At 36.0% G+C, this 25,264-nt stretch overlaps 1 protein-coding gene across 1 annotated transcript; it reads left to right on the top strand.

Moving 5' to 3' along the window:
- Positions 1–4,575: 4,575 nt before the first annotated feature.
- On the top strand, positions 4,576–6,315 carry LOC127148164 (uncharacterized mitochondrial protein AtMg00810-like). The gene is made up of 2 exons (XM_051081186.1): positions 4,576–5,017; positions 6,281–6,315. Exons 1-2 carry the CDS (start codon positions 4,576–4,578, stop codon positions 6,313–6,315), a joined length of 477 nt encoding a protein of 158 aa, XP_050937143.1.
- Positions 6,316–25,264: the final 18,949 nt, after the last annotated feature.

Below are 25,264 nucleotides of genomic sequence, written 5' to 3'. Positions count from 1 at the left end.
CAAGTTCCTATTCTTTAGGGATCTCATTAAAGATACAAGGCATATACATAGTTGGAGATATATGTATATATTGGGATCTTGAAGATCGACTGAAAAACACAGAAAATAGAGAGAAATTTTTTTGTTGTTGATACGAAGAAGTAACTTCCGGATTTATCATTCAAGCGCCCTCTACAAAAGGTAGCTTGACCATATCACTTCGGAAGCAACATGATTATCTAACATTGAGGTTTGCGGATGAGTAACATACAGAATGAGACTATGGTTAGTCTGATTAATGATTGAGTCACGCATACATTCAGGGGGAGCTTGACCATCAGACGCTATCGACGAGAGTCTTCTTTATTCCAGGGGGAGCCTGGAGTCTGATGTTAGTTCACAAGTCATATAGTTTTAGTACTGAGATGTATACATAAGCTATATTGATGTTTTGATCTTTATGGTGACTATTAATAAAATTACTCATCTGAGCTGTGCACAGCTCCCCAGACGTAGGCAATATTGACTGAACTGGGTTACCAAAGTCTTATGTGTTATTCTCTTCTGATTTCTCACTAGTTATTACTTATATTATTAGCTGCAGTCGTAACTGAAGGGTCCTTGATTATCTTTTACTGTATTTCATTTGGTATCAGAGCGGAAAGAAAGATCATGGAGATAATCAGAGAAGGATTGTCTGCATCTCGTCCTCCTATTTTAGATGATAAAAACTACTCATCTTGGAAACCTCAGATGATCTTCTTCATTAAGACGTTAGATGGAAAAGCTTGGATAGCTCTTATGGCTGGTTATGATCCTCCTATGATTACCGTGAATGGTGTCTCAGTTCCAAAACCTGAAGTTGATTGGACCGATGCAGAAAAGCAAGCTTCTGTTGGGAATGCCCGAGCTCTTAATGTGATATTTAATGGTCTTGACCTGAACGTTTTCAAGTTAATAAATTCCTGCAGCACAGCCAAAGAAGCTTGGAAAACCTTGGAGGTAGCATATGAAGGTACCTTCAAAGTAAAGATCTCAAGACTACAGTTGATAACATCTAAGTTTGAGGCATTGAGAATGATCGAGGATGAATCAGTGTCTGATTATAATAAGAGAGTTCTTGAAATCGCAAGAATCCTTACTGCTAGGAGAAAAGATACCTGATTCTAAGATAGTTTGGAAAGTACTTTGATCTTTGCCCATAAAATTTGATATGAAAGTTACTGCGATTAAGGAAGCTCATGATATTACAACGCTGGATCTTGATGAATTGTTTGGCTCGTTGCTTAGGTTTGAGATGCCCACTGCTGATAGAGAAAGTAAGAAAGGCAAGGGAATTGGTTTTAAATCCACACATGTAAGTGAGGAGGTTGAATGTGATATTGAAGCAAACATGGATGAGTCAATAGCTTTATTAACCAAACAATTTACAAACGCCCTTTGATATTTAAATAATCCGAATGTCACAGGTATGGATGTTCAAACTTCTAATCAGTATCGAAGAAAAAATTATAATGGTCCTACCAGGAGAAACAATGAGAATTCTGATAGAAGAAGTGATGGTTATCTTAAGAAAAAGGAAGGTGATAGAAAGATTTTCAGGTGTAGAGAATGTGGAGGAGTTAGTCATTATCAGGCAGAATGTACCACATTCCTAAGAAAACTAAAGAAAAACTTTCGTGTCACACTGTCAGATGAAGAATCTGTTGATAGTAGAGTTGATGATGGCAATATAAATGCTTTCGCAGTACGAATTACTGATGAGAACACTGATGATGATAGTGAATGTTCGGTAGAAAGTAAAAATGATGAATTGTCAATTGAGAAGCTTCAAACTCTATGGAAAGAAGATTGTGAAGCTAGGGCAATACAAAAGGAAAGGATCCAAGATCTTTTAGAAGAAAATGAACTATTAATGTCTGTAATATCTTCTCTGAAGTTAAAATTGAGAGAGGTTTGAAATGAGAATGATCAGATTTTAAAATCCGTTAAAATGCTAAATTCAGGAACATAGAATCTAGATTCAATACTATAAGCTGGACATAATGGCTCTCATAGATATGGGTTGGGATTTGTGGCCTCTGCAAGTAGTTCTAAAGCTACATCAGAAATCAAGTTTGTCCCTACCTCAATGAGAGTTGAATATGACACGATTCATACACAGACTGGCATCAGGACTCTAGTTAAATCTCTTGGGAGAACTTGTTACTATTATGGTCGAAAAGATCATATCAGGTCAATTTGTTATAAATTAAGGCGAGACCAGTTACGTCAACAAAAACACTGGAATAGAAGCCGTGGTCAACCTCGCTAGGTTTGGAGAATTAAATTTGCTGAAAGATGTAAGATTGCCTTTACATTCGTTCAGACCGCAGATGATGCGTGGTATTTTGATAGTGGGTGCTCCAAATATATGACTGGAAACAGATCCTACTTTACCAACTTAAACGACTGTGTCACCGAACATGTTACCTTTGGTGATGTTGCAAAAGGAAAAATTATAGCTAAAGGTAACATAGACAAGGATGATCTATCACGACTAAACAATGTTAGGTATGTGGATGGACTAAAGCAAACTTGATCAGTATAAGTCAACTATGTGATCAAGGTTACAAATTAGTTTTGATGATATTGGTTGTGTTGTCATGAATAAAGTAAATCAAATTTGTATGAGTGGTAAACGAAAAGCTGATAATCGCTACCATTGGAATTCAAATATGTCTAACACCTGTCAGTTGATAAGATCCGATCAAACATGGTTGTGGCACACAAAGCTGGGGCATGTCAGCATGAGAGGATTGAAAAAGGGATTAAAAATAAAGCAGTTGTGGGAATTCCTGATTTAGACGTAAATGGAAACGTCTTCTATGGAGACTGTCAAATTGGCAAGCAGACAAGGTCTACTCATAAAAGTTTGAAAGAATGTTATACCAATAGAGTCTTGGAACTGTTACAATGGATCTCATGGGTCCAATGCAAACAGAAAGCCTTGGAGGTAAGAGGTATGTGTTGGTTGTTGTTGATGATTACTCAAGATACACTTAGGTTTGTTTTCTCAAAGGAAAAATACATACGGTTGAAATATGTAAAAATCTGTGTTTGAAGCTACAACGTAAAACCGGAAAGAAGATAACAAGAATCCGAAGTGATCATGGTAAAGAATTCGATAATGAAGGTTTTAACAGTTTTTGTCTGTTATAAGGAATACACCATGAGTTTTCTACTTCGATAACTCCTCAACAAAATGGTGTAGTAGAAAGAAAAAACAGGACATTACAAGAAATGGCTCATGTTATGATACATGCCAAAAATTTACCTTTATGTTTTTTGGCAGAAGCTGTAGATACTGCCTGTCACATTCATAATAGAGTAACTATTAAAACAAGAACGACTGTTACTCTTTATGAACTTTAGAAAGAGAGAAAACCAAATGTCAAATACTTCCATGTGTTTGGAAGTACATGTTATATCTTAGCTCACCGAGAATACTGTCAGAAATGGGATGCAAGGTCGGAACAAGGAATCTTTCTCGGGTACTCTCAAAACAGTCGGGCCTATAGAGTCTACAATAATAGATCCGACAGTGTTATGGAAACAATCAATGTAGTTATAAATGATCTCGATTCTGATATCAATCAGATGAATGATGAGGAAGATGATACTCCAAACATGTATGAAGTCAGAACTACGAGTACTGTGGAAGAGTCTAAAGCTGATAATTCATCTGACGGTCCAGGAAAAAGTTTGAAAAAATCATCAGAAGAAATTATCAATAAAAAATATGAACTAATTCTGTCAGCTCATGTAAAGAAAAATCATCCAGCAAGCTCTATCATAGGTGATTCATCAGTTGGGATGCAGACCAGAAGGAAAGATAAGATTGACTATTTGAAGATGGTTGCTGACTTGTGCTATATTTCCACCATTGAACCTTCGACTATTGGCTCTGCTCTCAAGGATGAGTATTGGTTAAATTCTATGCAAGAGGAGCTACTGCAATTTAGACAAAACAATGTCTGGACGTTAGTCTCAAAGCCAGAAGGTGTAAATGTTATTGGTACGAAATGGATATTTAAAAATAAGACTGATGAAACTGGTTGTGTGACGAAAAATAAAGCAAAATTAGTAGCTTAAGGGTATACTCAAGTTGAAGGTGTTGACTTTGATGAAACGTTTGCTCCTGTTCCTCGACTTGAAGTCATTTGACTTTTATTGGGCATATCATGCATACAGAAATTTAAATTGTATCAGATGGATGTAAAGAGTGCTTTCTTAAATGGGTACTTGAATCAGGAGGTTTATGTTCCTAAACCAAAAGGTTTTGTAGATTCCGAGCCCCCAAAGCATGTGTATAAGCTCAACAAAGCCTTATATGGACTAAAGCAAGCTTTGAAAGCTTGGTATGACCGGCTAACTGTGTACTTGAGAGGTAGAGGATATACTAGAGGAGAAATTGACAAGACCTTGTCCATACACAGGAAATCTGACCAACTGTTAGTGGCTTAAATTTATGTTGATGACATCATTTTTTGAGGATCTCCTCAGGATCTAGTAAATAATTTCATTAATATTATGCAGTCAGAATTCGAAACGAGCATGGTTGGAGAGTTTTCATGTTTTCTGGGACTTCAAATTAAGCAAAAGAATGATGGCATTTTCATATCACAAGAAAAGTATGCCAGGAATATGGTCAAAAAGTTTGGTTTGGAACAGGCTCGAAATAAGCGGACTCCAGCTGCAACACATGTTATACTTACAAAAGACACTAAAGGTGCTAAAGTTGATCACAAACTGTACAAGAGTATAGTAGGCAGCCTATTATACTTAACAGCAAATCGACCTGACATAGCTTATGCTATAGGAATCTGTACTCGTTATCAGGCGGATCCCCACATCACTCACCTAGAAGCTGTTAAACGAATTCTTAAATATGTTCATGGGACCAGTGACTTTGGAATGATGTATTCCTATGATACCACTCCTACTATAGTTGGATATTGTGATGCTGACTGGGCAGGTTCAGCTGATGATCCTAAAAGTACGTCTGGAGGTTGCTTCTTTTTGGAAAACAATTTAATCTCTTGGTTAAGTAAGAAGCAAAACTGTGTTTCTTTATCTAATGTTTTGACCTATACAAATACAGTGTATTTGTATAGGTCAAAACATTTGAAATGAAAACAAAATTTACAATTCTTACTGCAAATAAAAAAAAACGATCTTCATATAGAAATGTAGATTTCTTAACGAAATTTTATAATCATGTACACAGTTCAAAACAAGCTCACTGCAACGATATTGACAGAGTAATATAAACAATCTTGATTATCGAAGATGAGGAAGATGATGAAGAAGAGAAACAATATTCAAGAGGAAGAATATTGTCCAAGATGATGAATAAGACAAAGAATGATGAAGATAAAAAATATCTAAAAGAAGACATGAATAACTCGGAAAGAATGTGAAAAACTCGCAAATAAGACGAAGTATCACCATTGATGGGTTTTTCTTAAATTGTTATACGACCTGTAAATATTTTCCTATTTTATTCTATCTATAAAAATTTCCCCAAATATATATATTTTAGATTTATATTTACCGTAGGACAACAAATTATGATTGTTTAGTTGCTATTTTTGAAAAACAACTTCAACAACAACAATAACAAATATCAACTTAACCGTCTATCTAATATAGGGCATTTCTTGCTAGCTTCATTCAAAGTACCTCAATGATTATGAAACCTATAAATAAGAAGCAAAAATTAAAGTAAGACGTAATCAAAAGCAACCAAGAAGAGCTTGAGACAAGAAGAAATAAGGAAGATGAAGTCATGGTTTACATGTTTTGCTTTACTTAGCATGTTGCTAACGGGCCATGAAGTAACAGCAGAGACAAAGTTTCTTAAATTTCCTGATCCTTGCCTACAACCTTCTCCACCTCGAAGTTGTTATAAACATAAACGTGTGGATTCTCCGATTGCATATGATAGAGGTTGCTCTCCAATACTTCGATGTCGTGGAGGATGATACAAATTTATATTTTAAACTCTATTTGTCTGTGAACAAATAGAGGAATAGTAAATTTTTTGTGGAAACTAAACTATATAATATCTTAATTATGCAAATATTTCCAATGAAAGTATGTACTTATACTAAAAACTTCAATAAATTTTCAATTATGCACATAAAGTGAAAATGTGTTGATTAAGTTATATATTAAGCTAATAAACGTTTGGATTTATTATTAATGTGTTAATGATTAAGCTAGATCACTTTAAATTGATGTTTGATTGTTTACACAGGTTTTTGGAAAAACGTGTATCAAGGAGTTGGTTGATATGAGTGTGATTCAATCTCTAGAGCATACTTCTTTGAAACTTTCTCGACTGAATGCATATGCTTGATGTAGTTTGGCTTTAGAAACTAGAGAGTCTTTTGATTGTTGGGAGAATTCTCTTTTATTTCCAAGAATTTTCTAAACCTTTATATTAAGAGAATTTCTTTATTTATATAGTTATCCGATGGGTTTTGTGGGCTTCGACCGGGTCATTGAACCCAATAAACTGGATTTAGGCTTTATTAAATTTGGAAATGAAATTTGAAATTCATTCAATTTTGAATTAGGATCAATGAAATTTAGATTAACTGGAATCTAAATTTGAGATAAATTTGAGGTTATGTGTAAACCTTAAGTTCTTTTTTTTTTTTGTTATAATTTTATTTGAGATTGAACGTTTAATTTGAAAGTCCAATCCTGAGGCCATTGATGAGTTTTTAGGTATAAGGTAACAGTTATTTAATTAAGTTAAGTTTTAAAGAAAACAATTGTCCAACAAATTGGTAAGTGATTAGTAGGTTGGGAGTTGCCAGAAAGCACCGAAGTTAAATTGAAAAAGGACCTTGAATTGTTTTGATTTATGAAGAGGTAAGGTTGTCAGTCAATCATAAGGAAAAGAAAGCAAATTGATTAAGCTAATCGATGCTCCTTATTTACCAAGTTTTTCATTAAACTTTCTATAGAAATTTTGGAGAGAACTGCTTGAAGAAGAAGAACCCTTGACTGCTAAGGAGAGACCTGATCGAGAAGCTAAACAGATTAGAGAAAAACATCAAACTTGACTGATTTTTTGGGCAGAACGAAGGCAGTCAGGTATTTTGAATACTCTGAAGTGTAGAAACCGAATTAACAGCTGAAATTAGGATGTCACTATGATAAAACGCTTCTCTGTATTTTTCATGAAGGATGTAAGAGCTAATTTTTTCTCGAAATGGCTGGAATTAAAGGAAACCTAAGACTATGCAAGATTTAAGTTGAATGTAAGCAGAGGTGCTTTCTAGATTTATTCTGATTAGTCCAAGCAATTGTAAAGCTCCAAATTCACAAGTTAATTAGTCAAGGGTTTAGGTGTTTTTGTGGGTGTTTCTTGCTGCTACTGCTGCAAAAAAATTGTTACACCATGGAATGTTTCATTGATTCAAGGAGTTCGAGAGCGTTTTGGATGTTCAAACTTTGAGGTAAACTTGTTCTAATTACAGATAAGTGGTTTACATAGGTTAGTTTAATTAATTGTTACTGAAAATGAGGTTTTTGTTTGTTGGAGTGTCATTGGAAAGTTGGCTGATATTTAGAAATTTTTTAAGCCTAAAGGTTGTCACCTCTGATCGTCATTATTTGGCTATCATAAAAGGTCAAAACATAGACTATGATATTTGACTATCCAAATATGGTTTGATTCTCAGGTCAAGAATAGATTGGACAAATCTATAGACCAGAGAGATCTTAGTTTCAATTTGAGTGACAAAATTAGTTTAAATGATGATTTATAACATGAATTTAAAATTGAACGTTTCGAGTATGCTTTGAGTTATTTAAGTACGTTTTACTTGATGACTTTACTAAAGTTATTTACAACTATGAGTTAATTTAAATTAAACTTTGAGATCTTATTACAAGTATGAGATGATATAAGTTTAAGTGAGCAAGCATACTAAAGGAAATTTATGTATAAAGCAAGCATATAAGTTATTTACAATTAAACTTAAAGCAAAAGCATGATTTAAGTGAACGTTTTGTATAAAACAAGATATTTCTAACCATTAGAGCTTGAGCATGAGTTAAATATAAGCTTTGAGATGAGCATGAGAGTATAGAAAATTAATTTAAGCAAAAGCATGTTTTAAATATAAATCTTAGACCTGAGGACCTCTAAGCTTTTTAAGAGCATTATGGGTAAGTTGAAGTCGAAGTCGAAGTTGTTTTGAGTTAGTAGAAAAGATAAAAGGAAATTTTGTTCAAAGTTGGTTGTTAACAAAATGACATGGTTTATGTGTCATTCTAGCCAAAGTACCCTTGAAGAAGGATTTTTAACTAAATGTTGGTGAAATGCAGCTAAAGGTAGGTTACCAAGGTGGAAGTAGGCTAAGTGTTGTAGCCAGGCGTTTTGAATTAGACTAAGCGACCAAGACATTAAGGAAACCTCTAAGGACAAGGTTATGCAGCCATGGTAGTTGCTAGGCTTTTTGATGGTGTGCTAAGCGAGACGCAAGGTTAAGAGGCAAAGGCTTGACTAGGCGAGGAAGAGATGTTGAGCAAGCTGCATCATGTAGTCAAGCGAAGGCACACGAGCTAGGGCCACTCTAGAAGGCATGATGCATTGAGACTCATGTGAGAAAGATGAGTGAGCTTCGTTAAGGGCTATGCGAAGTAAGTTTTGAAACCATGCAAACAAGTGATGCATAAGCATTTCAGTAATGCTCTTTGTGGTGAAATCCTGGTTTCTAGAAAAGAGTTTAGAAAATGGCAAGCAAGAGGTGTTCTAACGTTTTCATGCAAGAGCTAGTATTTAACTGAACTTAAAAGAGGAAGTTCTCTTAGTTCACTCATCCATTTTAAGTAATTTCAATTGCAAATGTTCGCCAATGCCATTGTTATTCTATAAAATCTTGACCTTGGGGAACACATTTGTTCTCAATAATTGTTCCTTTTTGTCTATCATACGTAAAGGTCTTTCTTCATAGGTCAAGTTTTCGATTATATTTGAGAAGTCTGGACATACTTGTAACGACCCAACTTTCCGGACTAAGTTGAGGTCACTACCAAATACCAAAACTCGACCATTCAACATAAAATTTAAAACAGACCAGTTACGATTCATTGAAACATTAGAAATCTTACAAAAGACAGTTTCGGGCCCTATTTTAAATAAATCAAGAGAGTCACAAAATAAAAATATCAAGGCACCAGTTCAAAATCACAAGTCAAAATATGCTGACAAAATACATAGCGGAAGCGATTAAGAAAATCGGACGCGTCCATATGGCCTTCACGCGTCCTTCCTGCCTCTCGTCGGTCTGCCCCTCGCTGTACCCCTACCTGAAAAGTTAAAGAAGAGAAAGGGTGAGTATAAACATACCCAGTAAGGGACCCACTACTGGGCCCGTTAGGGGACAACAGTTAACTTCCTATTCGGGGGTACCCTACATATCAGTCTAGTGCTCCCGAAGGACGCACATATCAGTCTAGTGCTCCCGAAGGATGCACATATCAGTCTAGTGCTCCCGAAGGACGCACATATCAGTCTAGTGCTCCCGAAGGACGCACATATCAGTCTAGTGCTCCCGAAGGACGCACATATCAGTCTAGTGCTCCCGAAGGATGCACATATCAGTCTAGTGCTCCCGAAGGATGCACATATCAGTCTCGTGCTCCCGAAGGATGCACATATCCGTAAGGCACACTACCCCATAGATGAAGCTAACCGTTACCCCTCAGTCCGAACTAAACTGTCTACATCAATCACATCCCAACGACATTCATATCACAGTTCCGCCATAGGCTTTATCAGTCAGATAGTATAAGTTTAAACATCTACACCCTCAGTTGCTATATGCATTACCGATTCGCACACCAGTAGGGAAAAACCCTAGGTCCAATCAACTAACCAACCAAAACCGGACTCACGGTCCATCCCCGTCCAAATTCCATGAACCACATCCAGACCGGTGTTTACTACATACTGAACCATAACTTCAAAGTCCATCAACATAAAATCTCAATCCACAATTATCAGTCACAGTATATTTACATCAGACAGAATATAATATCAGTACTTAACAGCCAACACGCATACAGTTATTCAGTACAGTCACTAACGTGTAATTCCCTGTGAACTACTACGTTTTCAGCCTGGACTCGGGGTCCAGTAGTAGGAAAACCCTTACCTGAAACTCGGTTATGCTCCTCGATCGAAATCCACGCTCGACAGATCTACCTAACGAAACACGAAAGTTTTAGTTGGTGACTTTAGTAGCAGTTGTTTTAAAAAAGTTATCCGTTGACTTACCCAAGGAAAGGAAGCTATCTCCAACCAGGTCTGCCGCGAAACCCGAGAACTTAAGCGTCAACTCTGTACTACCTTCAAGGGAGAAAAGTAGGGCCACATCTTAATCCAACATTCAAACTCGAATCGGACGAGGTAACTTTAGGGAATTCATCAAAACAACCCTTACCGAAGACTCACCGTGAACCGAAGTGGAGGAAGGAAGGCTTAGGTGGCTCGGCTCGGCTCGGCTCAGCTCGGCTCGGCTCGGCTCGGCTCGGCTCGGCTCGGCTCGGCTCGGCTTGGTTCGGCTCGCGGCTCGGCTCACTCGGCTCGCGGCTCGGCTTACTCGACTCACGGCTCGGCTTGGTTCGGCTCGCGGCTCGGCTTGGTTCGGCTGGCGGCTCGGCTCACTCGGCTCGCGGCTCGGCTTGGTTCGGCTCGCGGCTCGGCTCACTTGGCTCGCGGCTCGGCTTGGTTCGGCTCGCGGCTCGGCTCGCGGCTCGCTCGGCTTAGGGCTCAGCTCGGACAAGGATGGCGACTCGGGTACGGCTCGGACTGGAAACGGGTTCGGGTCGGGTCAGCTTGGAACCGGGTCGGGTTGGGCGAAACGGGCAGCAGGGTTCTGAGACTTCTTTCTCCCGGCGAACGACGGCGGCGGCGAATCGCGGACGACACACGAGGGATGCGGGTGGCGCTGCTGGTGGTAGAGACAGAGACGGTCGGCGGTCCCGTAGCAGCTTAAGACCGAAGGAGATCGGAGATGGAAGCGGCCGTAGCGGTGAGATGGAGGCGGAGATCGGAGGTGGAAGCGGTGCTGCTACCGTCGGAAAAGAAGGAGAAGATTGAGGAGGATGGTGGCGGCGCCGAAACGGAAACGAAGAGGGAGGGAGAGAGACGGCTGCGGCGCCGGACAGACGAAACGAAGAAGGTGGAAGGGGCTCGGGCGTCGGGCGTGGAAGGGAGAAGAAAGAAGAAGAAAAAATCGGGGGGGGGGGGGGGGGGCGGCGCCTCTATAGGTTTTTTTTTTTTAAAAGGTTTTATTATATATATATATATATATATATATTTAATAATTATATTATAAAATAATAATAATAATCATATAAAGTATTAATAATAATGTATAATAATATTAATATTAAATAAATAATAAATTAATATTATGTAATAATAATGTTATTGTTTTAAAATAATAATATTACTATAATATTAAATAATAATAATAATTATAATATTAATATTATAATAAATAGAATAAGTATTAATAATAATAATATAATTAATATTATATTATTATTATATCAACTTGCACATTACGTAAAACGAGGAAAATTTTACCTTAAATTTTCGGAGCGTTACAATACTTTTCCAACATTGAGATATGGAAGACGTTATCAATTCTAGACAACTTCAGGAGAAACCTTGACTTATAAGCCACTGGTCCCATGCATGCTAAAATCTCATAAGGTCCTATATATCTTCGGCTTAGCTTTTCTTTCCTTCCGAATCTGATCACACCCTTCCAAGGTGACAATTGTACGAAAACTTTATCTCCAACTTCAAAATCCAATGCTTTATGATGATTATCTCCACAACTCTTTTGCCTATCCCAGGTAATTTTCAAATTTTCTCTTATCACTTTGATGTTATCTATCATTGTCTAGACTAACTCTGGCCCATCAAGCTTTCTTTTGCCTACATCTTCCAAACAAACTGGCGTTCTACAACGCCTTTGATAGAAAGCTTCATAAGTAGTTATTCCAATGCTGGAATGGTAACTATCGTTGTTGGCCAACTCGATCAATGATAAGCATCCATCCTAGCTTCCTTCGAATTGCAGAACGCAGACTCTCAACATATCTTCTAAGGTTTAAATATTTCATTCAGATTGGCCATCTGTCTCAATGATTGCTCTCAATGCCTTTGACCTCTCAATGTCAAACCTCTTGACCACATTAGAGTTTATGGGCATACGATGATCAACTACTCTCTGAATGAAGTGATTAAACATGCTTTCTTCTACATTTTGCTCGATAGTGTTATGTGGGTTACTAGACATCTCATTTGATCCTTGCACTCTATTAGCACTCCTAGTAGTTGGAACATCCATTTTTACTTGCATGTCATTACTCCTATAACACATCAATATACTAGACTTTTCATACTACCATACGACCCTCTATATGCATGACTATAAGATGTTTCCCAAGAACTTATGCTTTAATACTAACTTGCCACACCTCGACCAAAAGTCACTCTATACGAGCAAATGGAGACGTGACTGCCTAGACATTCTATGCAAGTCTCTTCGCGAGATAACATGTAGAACACCTAGTAAGCGTATTAAATACGACCAACAAGCTTAAATGTGGAATATAAACTCAAATGCAATAAGAAAACTTCATTGATATCTCAATAATCGAGTACAATCAACATTTAATACAGGGTTCCCTGAAGAAGAACTATGCGCAACATAAATTCAAACAATATTTAGACTTTTCTCGCCTAGCTTCTACATGTTATGCAAGATGATAGTGACCACTACCAAAATGGTACATCCCGAAATGGCAAAGTAGGTGATCAATGCTATAAGTTCAATGTTGTATGTTCTTCACTACCTGATGGAGGCGGGAAATAAAACAAAACTTTTGAAACATTAGATTCAAATGTCTAGTGAGTGGGGTCTTTTATCAATACCTTTAATAAGTCAATAGCTATGATGCTATTTCACAAGGGTGACGTCTCTATTTCCTAGTAAAGTAAGCTCAAAACACATAACAGTTCCTCATGTCCCATAAATGTCTTATCGCATAAGCTACTCTTGTCCTTTGAGATCTTAATGCGTAATGAAGAACGCGATAAAGGTATGACAATTAAATCGACTGATCGAACCGACAAGCTGACAAAATCGACTGACCAACTGGCACTTACTCAACCCGAATTCCTAGACTTCTTCACCACATAGAGTATTAAGTTGTCGCCTCACCATTAACTCATTTTGCCTCATTACAGGTTATGTTAACTCACAAGGCCGTATAGCAACCCTTGCTCACAAGGTTACCACTGAGCTAAACTTTGAAGTTTTCTTCCCTTTTTGCCCCTTTATCTGAACCTAAAATCTTATCGATCACTTAGGCAAATTTTTAAGTGCTTTTTAACCAACTCTCACCTCACTTCCTTCTTTAAGAACTTAGCTCAACTTTCTTGCCTATCTTAAACAACAACAACAACTTAATTAGCTTTCTATGTATGGAAACAAAGGATTAGAAAGTCTAGGGTTTATATGGATCGCATTCATAGTGTCGCACAATCGAGCAAAATGGAAAATTTATCTAATTGGACTAAATTAATTTATTGAAGGGACGACAAGAAGAATATCAAAATCTAAGGTTTACTTTGGATAAATGGAAAATTTATTTTTTAAATTTTCAAAATAGCAAAACAGTTAATTTCCACATAATAAATGAGATAACTATGCCTTAAATGCCCCTACCTAATTTACAATATAGACTCCTAAATAAACAGTAAGAAAAACCACAAATACCCTGTAATTAATACATACTATGCACTCCCTTCAATTTTCTATTTTTCCTTCCAAAAAAATAAACCATCTTCTGTAAAACATCACATCTTCTGCATGCAACCACTCCACATCTCCAATAAAATCCTAGTTTTTCCTTCCCTTTTACTTCTTAAAAGCTTTCCAGGTGCATTTGTTCTTTCGTTTTTTAAAGGCTTTCCGGCGCATTTCCACCGTCGCTTTCCCACCGTAGCTTCCTCTTCAATTTTTCCACCGTCGCTTTCTCTTTCGTCACTTTTCCACAGTCGGTTTCTCTTCCATCGCTTTTCCACCGTCTGCACACCCTTTCTTTTTTAATCGGTTTGCACCACCCAATGTGTAAAGTATCGGTGAGTTGTTTTGTTTCACGCTTCTGTTCCTTCTTCAACCTTTGGATTTTTCTTCTGTTTTCTGCATGTATCCATAAAAAATACCGAGTTGTCAAAATGTTCTTCAAATTTTCTCCGGTTCTAACATTCTTCAAATTTTCAAATGGCTTTCCACCCGCATCGTCGCTTTCCACCTTCTTCTTTTAGTACAAATTTTCAAATCGCTTTCCATCGGCATAGAAAGTCATGTTAAATTTATAGAAAGTCATATTTATATTTTATTTCCTTAATTTATGTTTCCTAAAATAAAAGGCATAAAATGTGAACAGATACACCCTTTATTTTAGGAGTATTACTTGGGATTTGTTTTGAGGTTATATATAAATATATATCGCCTTCTGAAATTTTTTAAATTGTATAGAATATAAAGATGAAAAAGGGGAAGGGAAATGTCAAAACAAGAACAAGTGATCGATTAAGAGTCGCGGGGATCACTGGTTCTAGAAAATCATTGACAACTGGAATTCAAAATCTATCGAGTTCTTCTGAGGAGGTACAAATGCATGTTTTATGAAATTATACACAAGTTATAGATGTTTATATATTTTTCTTTAAATATCAAAGCAAAGAAAATATAATGGCAGAAGGCTCCGGGAGCAAGAGGGAGAGTTCAGGAACGACAAAAAAGAAGGTGAGGACTGAAACAAAAAAAGACGAGGCCAATGTCCAAAAGAAACAAAGAATTAAAAGTTTGGTAAAGTGTAGATTTATTCTCCAATGACTTGTGGTCTGTTAGGTTTAAAAAATGCTTTTATTTATATTGTTCCCTGTTTAGGTTTCGAGGATGCGAGTTTATAGAGGGAAAGGTGAAGGAAAAAAACAAAAAGAGATTGAAGGAAAGGTATAACAGTCAAACATTTGTTATAGATGAATTATGTACTGTATAAATTCATTATAAATTTGACAAACAGGAAGATACTGAAAGCAAAAGCGAAAAGGATGAAAAAGTACAAGAAGAAGAACAAGATGAAGATAAAGAAGATGAAGAAAAACAATATGAAGAAGGGGAAGGTGAGACCGTCGTAGGTGAAGATTCGAATTCATCAACGAGTGAAATACCAACAAATACTAAGTAAAGAAAGAAAGCTACAGAAATGGGAAAGAAAGTAAGCAAATAATTTCTATTTGGTGTATATTACTTTACGTACATACCTAAAATTTTGGTTTTATAAACTAGGTGAAGGCTATTAAAAAAAGAAGAAAAGCCAAGAGAAGATAGAAGGAGGAAGGGAAAAGCCCCGATAAATCTGGAAAAGTCTGAGGTATGTATTTCTGTTGTATGTGAGTCATTTAAATACTCTGTATTTGTAGTGTTGCAAATGTATTGTATGGTACTTCTGTTGTATGTGTTTTGAATTTGTGGCTTCTGTGTTTTATATGTTTAGGGTACTTGATTGTATGCGTTATAGTTAATTACAGTGTATGTGTAAATTGGTAATGAAAATTGTGAATGTGTTGCATGTTATCTTATGTTGATAGTGTATTCAATTATGTATGTTAACTGTGTTTTATGTTGACAGTGTATTTATCGGTTTAGTCCATATGGATTTCACTATGAGATATGTGTATATGGTGCGTCCAATCAAACAATTTTTTTTTATTACCAATGTAAACCATGTTCTGTTACATTGTTACATTGAATGTATTCACGGTCTGAGACTAATTTGTGCTAGTTACAAAATATCTTTAGTGTTAATCAATTAAATGTGATTGATATATGTGTGGTTACTGATAATTTTTTCAAATCAATGTTAGGACTCGGTCTACTTAATGTGTTCTGAAAGGAGTAATGAACCTTTAAAAACCAACCTACACATTAAGAGCACAGTAGTAGAGAAAATTAAGAAAAACCTTGGAGATAGGCTAATTAATAGGTTTAGGGAGGGCATATTTGGGCACTTTCTAAACTTATCCATAACAAATCCTCTCAATTGTTGTTGCACCTTATTCAGCAAATGTACAAATCCAAATCGACTAGTTAGCTTCAATTTCTAATGGAGGAAGAGTTCTGAGGTTTGGATTGAGAGAATTTGTGCTTATAATCGGCCTAAAATGCCATGAGATTCCTTATATTAACCATGAGGATATAAAGGGTGGTGGACAGCTAAAAGGGGTATATTTTGAAAATCTTAAAACTATGACGAGGCAGTACTTGAACGTTATGTTCAATATAAGTATTGCTGGAACTGATGATGATAGGATAAAAATGGTCAAACTGTACTTTCTAGAGAGTTTTTTGATCCCTAAGTAAGAATGTAATTACATAGTATATCAGTACTACAAAAACTTACTCTCTTGACGATTTTAAACTGTCAAGAATGAGTATTCTTGACGGTTTTAAAACCGTCGTTGAATCCAGTGTCAAGAAAGGCCATTTTCTTGATGGTTGTAAAAAGTGTCAAGAATTGGTATCGTTGACAATTTCTAACCGTCAAGTATTCAATTTTTCATGACAGTTGAGAACCGTCAAGAGGATACATTTTTATGACCGTTTAGAACCATCAAGAATGAGATGATGAAGCTCAAAAACCGTAAAAAATATGACGATTCATGACATTTTAAAACCGTCAAGAGAGCATTTTTCATGACATTTAGAAACCGTCAGGAGTTCATTTTTCATGACATTTAATAACCGTCAAGAGTACTCTTTTTCATGACATTTGGAAACCGTCAAGAGTGCTTTTTAATGACATTTTAGAACCGTCAAGAATTTTGTTATTTATGACATTTGCAAACCATCAAGAAATGTATTGTTAATGACATTTCAAAACCGTCAAGCAATTTTTCATTTTTTTAATTGTAATTTATTTTATATTATTCTTCCTGTATTATGCTCTCATTGGTCCAAAAATGCAACTACATATAAACGACAAATATACATCAAATGGCAACTAAACATCATCCATTCAATATCATTTCCAAAACTTTGCATCATATTCATATATCATTTACAAAACCAATATATATAAACAATTTCAACAGATTTCCAAGAATTGAACTAAACATCATCTAATTAACTAACCTAGCCCAAAAGTATATCATCCCCAATACATAAAATTTCATAATGGCAACCCTCTACATATGAATAGTTCGCCTATCAACAATTCACCTAAACTCTAATCCTCTACAAAGTCTCAAAAGTATATCAATCAACCCCTCCCCTCCATATGTACATTTCAAAAAATCAGCCACAAAAAATAAAGTTAATTTTCTTTTTCAGAGATGACAAATAAGTCTTAGATCATATGTACGAACCCAAAAACTCTACCAACTCAACCCGCACCTCATCTAACTCGGCTTGTGAGTATGATTTTTGTGTATCGATCTGTAGACATGCAAAATAAATGAATTAGTATTCATGAAAATTATTATACGTACAAAACAAATAGTTTGATATATAACATACCGAATCTAAGATGACAATGCTTCCCCTATCTACAATTTCTTTCATATACTTCATGACATAGTATCCACACGTTGTGCTCCCGACTTGTAGTGGACACTATAAAAACAACAAATTTGAATAACAGACTAGTCTTAATTGCTAGTAATCTACAAAATACAATTGAATTTAAATATTTATACTTGCCTATACTGTTCGCCATAAAGTTTGTTTCCTGCTTTTATTAATGTTTTTTTGCGAGTGATTACAGTGTTATTATAGGTAATTATCATTATGGATATCATTGAATATCATTTATCATTATGAATATCACTGAATGGCTTGCTGTGAGACATTTAACATTATGAATATTAGTTAATGGATGGACAGGTATAATATTAAATGAATGTATGGCTATTGTATTTAAGCAATTCAGATAACAATTAGAGTGTATCTGAAATGTGGCCTATAAAGATGTGAATGGCTGTAAGTGTGGTTTGACTGCCTATTCCTTAGAAAGATGTGAATTGTTGTATATTAATGGTATCTTTAACTAATACCTGAGAAATATTAAAGAATGCACAGGGTCAATGTTCATTGAATTCAACCCCAAGAATGTTGAAGAATATGCAACCAGCATTTGGCAAAATTAAACATAGACCACAGATGGCCAAGGTGATAACATATCTAGTACGAATCTCAGTTCAACATTTCTAAAAGAATATCTTTTAAATTAAAAGAGAAGATATATTTGAGAGAAGATAATTAATGAATATTTTGATTCTCCTATATTTATGGAATCTCTCTAATTATCTCCAAGAATATAATAAGTTCCTATTCTTTAGGGATCTCATTAAAGATACAAGGCATATACATAGTTGGAGATATATGTATATATTGGGATCTTGAAGATCGACTGAAAAACACAGAAAATAGAGAGAAAAATTTTTGTTGTTGATACGAAGAAGCAACTTCCGGATTTATCATTCAAGCGCCCTCTACAAAAGGTAGCTTGACCATATCACTTCGGAAGCAACATGATTATCTAACATTGAGGTTTGTGGATGAGTAACATACAGAATGAGACTATGGTTAGTCTGATTAATGATTGAGTCACGCATACATTTAGGGGAGCTTGACCATCAGACGCCGTCGACGAGAGTCTTCTTTATTCCAGGGGGAGCCTGGAGTCTGATGTTAGTTCATAAGTCATATAGTTTTAGTATTGAGATGTATACATAAGCTATATTGATGTTTTGATCTTTATGGTGACTATTAATAAAATTACTCATCTGAGCTGTGCACAGCTCCCCAGACGTAGGCAATATCGACTGAACTGGGTTACCAAAGTCTCATGTGTTATTCTCTTCTGCTTTCTCACTAGTTATTACTTATATTATTAGCTGCAGTCGTAACTGAAGGGTCCTTGTCCATACACAGGAAATCTGACCAACTGTTAGTGGCTTAAATTTATGTTGATGACATCATTTTTTAAGGATCTCCTCAGGATCTAGTAAATAATTTCATTAATATTATGCAGTCAGAATTTGAAACGAGCATGGTTGGAGAGCTTTCATGTTTTCTGGGACTTCAAATTAAGCAAAAGAATGATGGCATTTTCATATCATAAGAAAAGTATGCCAGGAATATGGTCAAAAAGTTTGGTTTGGAATAGGCTCGAAATAAGCGGACTCCAGCTGCAACACATGTTAAACTTACAAAAGACACTGAAGGTGCTAAAGTTGATCACAAACTTTACAGAAGTATAGTAGGCAGCATATTATACTTAACAGCAAATCGACCTGACATAGCTTATGCTATAGGAATATGTGCTCGTTATCAGGAGGATCCCCGCATCACTCACCTAGAAGCTGTTAAACGAATTCTTAAATATGTTCATGGAACCAGTGACTTTGGAATGATGTATTCCTATGATACCACTCCTACTATAGTTGGATATTGTGATGCTGACTGGGCAGGTTCAACTGATGATCCTAAAAGTACGTCTGGAGGTTGCTTCTTTTTGGAAAACAATTTAATCTCTTGGTTAAGTAAGAAGCAAAACCGTGTTTCTTTATCTACAGCTGAAGCTGAATATATAGCTGCAGGTAGTGGTTGTACACAATTGATTTGGATGAAAAACATGCTGCTTGAATATGGCTTCGATCAGGACACTATGACGTTGTATTGTGACAATATGAGTGCAATTGATATATCTAAGAATTATGTTCAACATAGTCGAACTAAGCATATTGATATAAGACACCACTTTATTCGAGAACTAGTTGAAGACAAAGTAATCAAGTGTGATCATATTCGTTCAAATTTACAGTTAGTCGATATCTTCACTAAACCCCTGGATGCTAGCTCATTCGAATACTTACATGTTGGTTTAGGTGTTTGTCGCACTTAATTTCATGATTAGCTATAAAGATGGCACATGTCTCCACGTTTCAAATCTTTAGAATTGTCAGCACCGTTTTCAAAGTAAATTGAGGTCTTTTCGGCTGATGGGGTTCATCTTTTCATTCATGGATGTTTAATTTCTGACTATTTGAATTTTATTTTTGCTATTTAAACTGAGATCATCTTAAGTCATTACACATTCTAGAGTTTATACATCAGTTGAAATTTCTCATTGGTTACTCGAATTTTTTCGTCATGGTGAATACTCGCAAGGGGTCTTATGTGCCTAAGCAGTCTGAAGATGCACCTAATGTCATAACCTCTTTGCCTCCTCCAGTACAACATGCAAGGGTCAGACGTCGCTGGTTCAAGAGCACTCCTTCCTGGAAACCCTATCGGATTCCGTCTGAGAAAGTGCAGGGTGAGGCCTCTAGTAGGTTGCAAGAGTCTTTACGTTCTGAGGCAATGCCTGAAGTCGAGGAGTCTGCTGCTCCTGTCTCTTCTGCTGTGCATGCACATCGAGCTTCTGAGGCCACTATATCGAATATGGATTCAGATGATCAGGATAATGTTCCATTAATCCGTTAGTTAAAGAAACCCTCAGGGCTAGTTACAGCCGAGAGGCTCCCTTCTGATCCCCCGGGTTCCATTCACTCTCAAGAGAGCTCATCAACCGAAGGGGTATTCATTCCAACTCCAGGAGACCCTCGACGCTCACAAGCTATACCTTCAGGTCATTCTCCCTCTGTTCACCCTATTCGATTGAAACTACCTACTTCGCAACCGGATGCGGTGTCTGCACACATTCCTGAAATCGCTACTGCTGCACGTGAGAAACAGACTAATGGTTCTCAAAATGATGATCAGTGTGCTTCTTTTAACCAGACTGAGATACCTCCTAAAGACATTCCTCCTCCTACTAATGATCCCATTGCACCACGAGGAAAGCGTTCAACGCTGAAAGTTTGTGATGCAGAGGAGAATTACCGATGAGGTAAATATATCTAACAAACACCATTCCTACATGAGTATCATGAACATTATCCATAAGGCTGGTTTGGAAAAAACTATCTCGAATGTTGGCCCTTTTTATCCCCAGTTAATTAGAGAATTTATTGTCAATCTGCCTGATGAGTTTAATGATCCAAGTAGTGCTGACTACCAGACGGTGCACATTAGAGGGTTCAAATTTGTGATTTCACCTACTGTAGTAAATGGGTTTCTTGGAAATACTGTTGATATTGACTGCTCTCCATCATGTCCTATTACTGAGGTTTTAGCTAATGTCTTATCTTGAGGGAACTTGTCCACATGGCCTATGAATGGAATCCCTGCAACTGCTCTCAGCGTCAAGTATGCAATTTTGCACAAGATTGGCATTGCCAATTAGTTCCCTTCCTCACATGCATCAAGCTTATCTGCTGCCTTAGGTACATTCTTGTATCAAATTTGCAATAGTGATAAAGTAGATACGGGTGCCTTCATTTACAATCAACTGTTGAGGCATGTTGGGTCGTTTGGGGTCAAGGTTCCTATTGCTTTTACGAGGTTATTCTCCAGTCTGCTACTTCATCTAAATGGAGCGGTGCTTACTGCATCTAATGCTCCTAGACTTGAACCTAAGACAATTACACTTAGCTACAGACTCTTTCAAGGCAGTCATGTGACTGATATTGACCATGATATGCATCCAACTCGGGGCCTACGTATTTTTGACACTACTGATTAGGATGACTCTACTGAAAGCTTCTATGTGGATCGTAAGTTAGCTACCCGTATTATTAATTCCTTGACTGCTGAATCTCTTGCACTGACTAACTCCATCATTCTGTTGTCTGAACATCGATTAGAGTTTGATGCTCTCATTCGACATTGGAAGTCTTCGGCACCATCTACTAGTCATCAGCAGCCACCATCTGGTTAATGTCATTACTTTTCAGGTTCAAAGGGGGAGTGAATGTACTGAGGGAAATATTGTGGTATGTTTTTTGTTTTTGATGATTTTGGGCAGAAATGAATAATGTTTTGGCCTTATTCTTTTGGTGACTGTAGTTTTCTTTTGTGACAGATGTAGTTTGATAAAATCATCTTTTGTCTCCTAAATTGAAATATCTTCTAAATGGAATGACATCTGTCTTACTAAGAACTGACGGCTGCGAATGAATGAAATAACTCTGTGGTGCTACTGTCGTTGAACCAAAAAAGAAATTTATTTTAGACAAAAGGGGGAGTTTGTTGAAGTGTAGTTTGTCTAAAAGAATATCTTTTAAATTAAAAGAGAATATATATTTGAGAGAAGATAAGTAATGAATATTTGATTCCCCTATATTTATGGAATCTCTCTAATTATCTCCAAGAATGTAATAAGTTCCTATTCTTTAGGGATCTCATTAAAGATACAAGGCATATACATAGCTAGAGATATATGTATACATTGGGGTCTTGAAGATCGATTGAAAAACACATAAAATAAAGAGAAAAGTTTTTGTTGCTGATACGAAAAAGTAACTTCCGGATTTATCATTCAAGCGCCCTCTACAAAAGATAGCTTGACCTTATGACTTCGGAAGCAACATGATTATCTAACGTTGAGGTTTGCGAATGAGTAACATACAGAATGAGACTATAGTTAGTCTGATTAATGATTGAGTCACGCATACATTCAGGGGGAGCATTACCATCAGACGCTGTCTGAAGAAGTTGCCTCATCCGTGGTAGGGCATTGACGGGAGTCTTCTTTATTCCAGGGGGAGCCTAGAGTCTGATGTTAATTCACAAGTCATATAGTTTTAGTATTGAGATGTATACATAAGCTATATTGATGTTTTGATCTTTATGGTGACTATTAATAAAATTACTCATCTGAGTTGTGCGCAGCTCCCCAGACGTAGGCAATATTGGCCGAACTGGGTTACCAAAGTCTCATGTGTTATTCTCTTCTGCTGTCTGACTAGTTATTACTTATATTATTAGCTGCAGTCGTAACTGAAGGGTCCTTGATTATCTTTTACTGTTTTTCAAGCTGAAAACCACAAAGGAAGGATTGGGAATGAAAAGATCAAATGCTAAAGAGTATAGAGAGATTACACCAGTTTCAACGCTAATATGGATAGATGCTTTAAGAGGAAAAGTAGTTCCACCAAGGAAGGATAAAGAGAAATCATCCTCAGAATGGTCATCATTTGATATGCATCTAAGTCAAGCTTGATATATTCATTTTATGCTTTTTTGTTAGGGATCTAAAATATAGTGGAATATTCGTTGTTTTATTGGATTACTTATATTAAATCTATCAATTTTTTGTTAAACTAAAATATTTGTTTTTACAAAACTTATGAATTCATGCTTATTTGATAATTGTTAAGTAAGTTGAAATACATTGGATTTTGAACATAACTATAGTTGAATTTAAAACAAGTCAATACAATGTAATGTATTTAGTCAAAATACCTAAGAAATACTTTGTATTTAAATGAACAAAAGACCAATCTTATTTGAACGAATCATTTAACCCACTTGATATAAACTAATTAGAACTTTAAATTATTAAACATGGCAATTACTAAATGGGTTATTTACAAGACCTGCAACTGTGACCTTTTTTACCACACCTGCTGCAACGAACAGTGGCTTTCTTCTCTAAAAATTAAGTAAACCTATTCTTTTTTTGTCTTCCAACTGGATGTTTAACCTACGGCGGAAGTATTCCATCATTGCCACCTTGGTGCGTATTCCTAATTTGGTTTACACTACCAATAGGACGCGTCCCCTTCTTGTACAGGTTTATCAAATTTGAGACATAGTAGAACTTTGTGTACAAATGGAGATTAAGATTCCTTGTTGTAAACCCGATATTTTCTTGGTTTAATTTCTTTAAATTTGGAAAAAAAAAAAAGAAAAAAAAATGGAAATTAAGTGTAAATATAAATATATATATATTTATATATTAAATAGTTTTATTAAATTAATTAAAGAAAAGAAAGAAAAGAAAGGACAAAAAGAAGAAAAGGAGAAGAAAATTTCATTTTCTCTTTTCTTCTTCTTCTTCTCTTCCCTTCACCGCCAAGTTTGAAGACATCCAAGTTCCCTTTATCTTTTTGTTCTTTTTCCTTCTTCAATTTGCAGAGAACTTCTAAGAGAGAGTTTGGAAGAAGAAGAGAAGTTTTACTAGAAGTTTTTAGGTTGAAGAAGAGGAGGAGAACTCAAGCAAAGTGTATCAATGGCTGAATTTTAGTTCATTCTGCACATCACTGGTTTTTAATTCGGTTTGAACTCTTCAAAAGGAATTAAGAGGTGAGATTTACATTTACTGAAAGTTAACTCATTTTTAAACAAACTTTATGAAGAACGTTGGAGCAAATTCGGATATTCATTTGGTGCTTTTTGATGAAGAAAACAGGGCAGTTGGTTTTCACTCGAAATCAGGAGGTCTCTGGTTTTTCTTGTATTTCAGAGTGTATCGGTGGAGTTAGAATTTCTATTTGGTATGGTTGGAAATCTTATTCAATTTACTACAACTTTCATGAAGAAATTGTAAACCAAAAACGACTAAAAATTGGTTAAATTGTAGGAACAAGTTAAAGAGGTCGTGTGCGCGCGATTCTGGAAGTGGTTCTGTTTTGAGGGTTATATGTGTTTATGCACGGGGAATCAGATTTATATGTCTTCAGGTAAGTTTTAGAGGGTCTCAAAATGAAGAGTTTGATATAAAGAACACTCATTTTGGTTAAGTATTGAGAAAGTTATAGTTCTTTGAAGTTTATGTTAGAAATCTGGAAATTTTAGAGAATTGTTGGAATAGGATTTTATTTCTTAAGCTTTGTTTTCGAGCGTCATCTTTGGTGCGACATGTTATGTATATCTTTAGGAAACCAGAATGTTTAAGGTTTTAATACTCGGTTGGGTTGTTGGCAGGCCGAGAAGAATTAAACCGAGCTTATAGACCAAGGATCTAGCCCAAGACTGTGAGTGATAAAACCAACTTTGAAATATTTTTCCATAATTGTTATTATGATTGAATGCGATAAATGTTTATTTACGAAGCCATGAAAGGTATTTGAATTTCATGACTATTTTCAAGTATACATTTGGAGACTAGATTTCTTAAAGAAATTTATGCTAGCACGTAGATATTAAATGTTTGGAAAGTATTTAAACCACAATATTTTAAGCAAAGCATGAATTAGTATGAAGTTTTGTTTTAAGAACTACAATTTTCCACGAAAGAG

The sequence above is a fragment of the Cucumis melo genome, chromosome 2, assembly GCF_025177605.1.
Source record: "Cucumis melo cultivar AY chromosome 2, USDA_Cmelo_AY_1.0, whole genome shotgun sequence".
Taxonomy (NCBI): Eukaryota; Viridiplantae; Streptophyta; class Magnoliopsida; order Cucurbitales; family Cucurbitaceae; genus Cucumis; species Cucumis melo.
Note: the sequence above shows the minus strand (reverse complement) of the source record. Positions and strands in the feature narration are given on the sequence as shown.

What these genes read in the sequence shown, in the direction of transcription:
- LOC127148164 (XM_051081186.1), top strand. Translation starts at nt 4,576, where the DNA reads ATGGTTGGAGAGTTTTCATGTTTTCTGGGACTTCAAATTAAGCAAAAG. An exon ending in TTCAGCTGATGATCCTAAAA is followed by an intron (nt 5,018 to 6,280) that starts GTACGTCTGGAG and finishes TTGTTTACACAG; the next exon opens with GTTTTTGGAAAAACGTGTAT.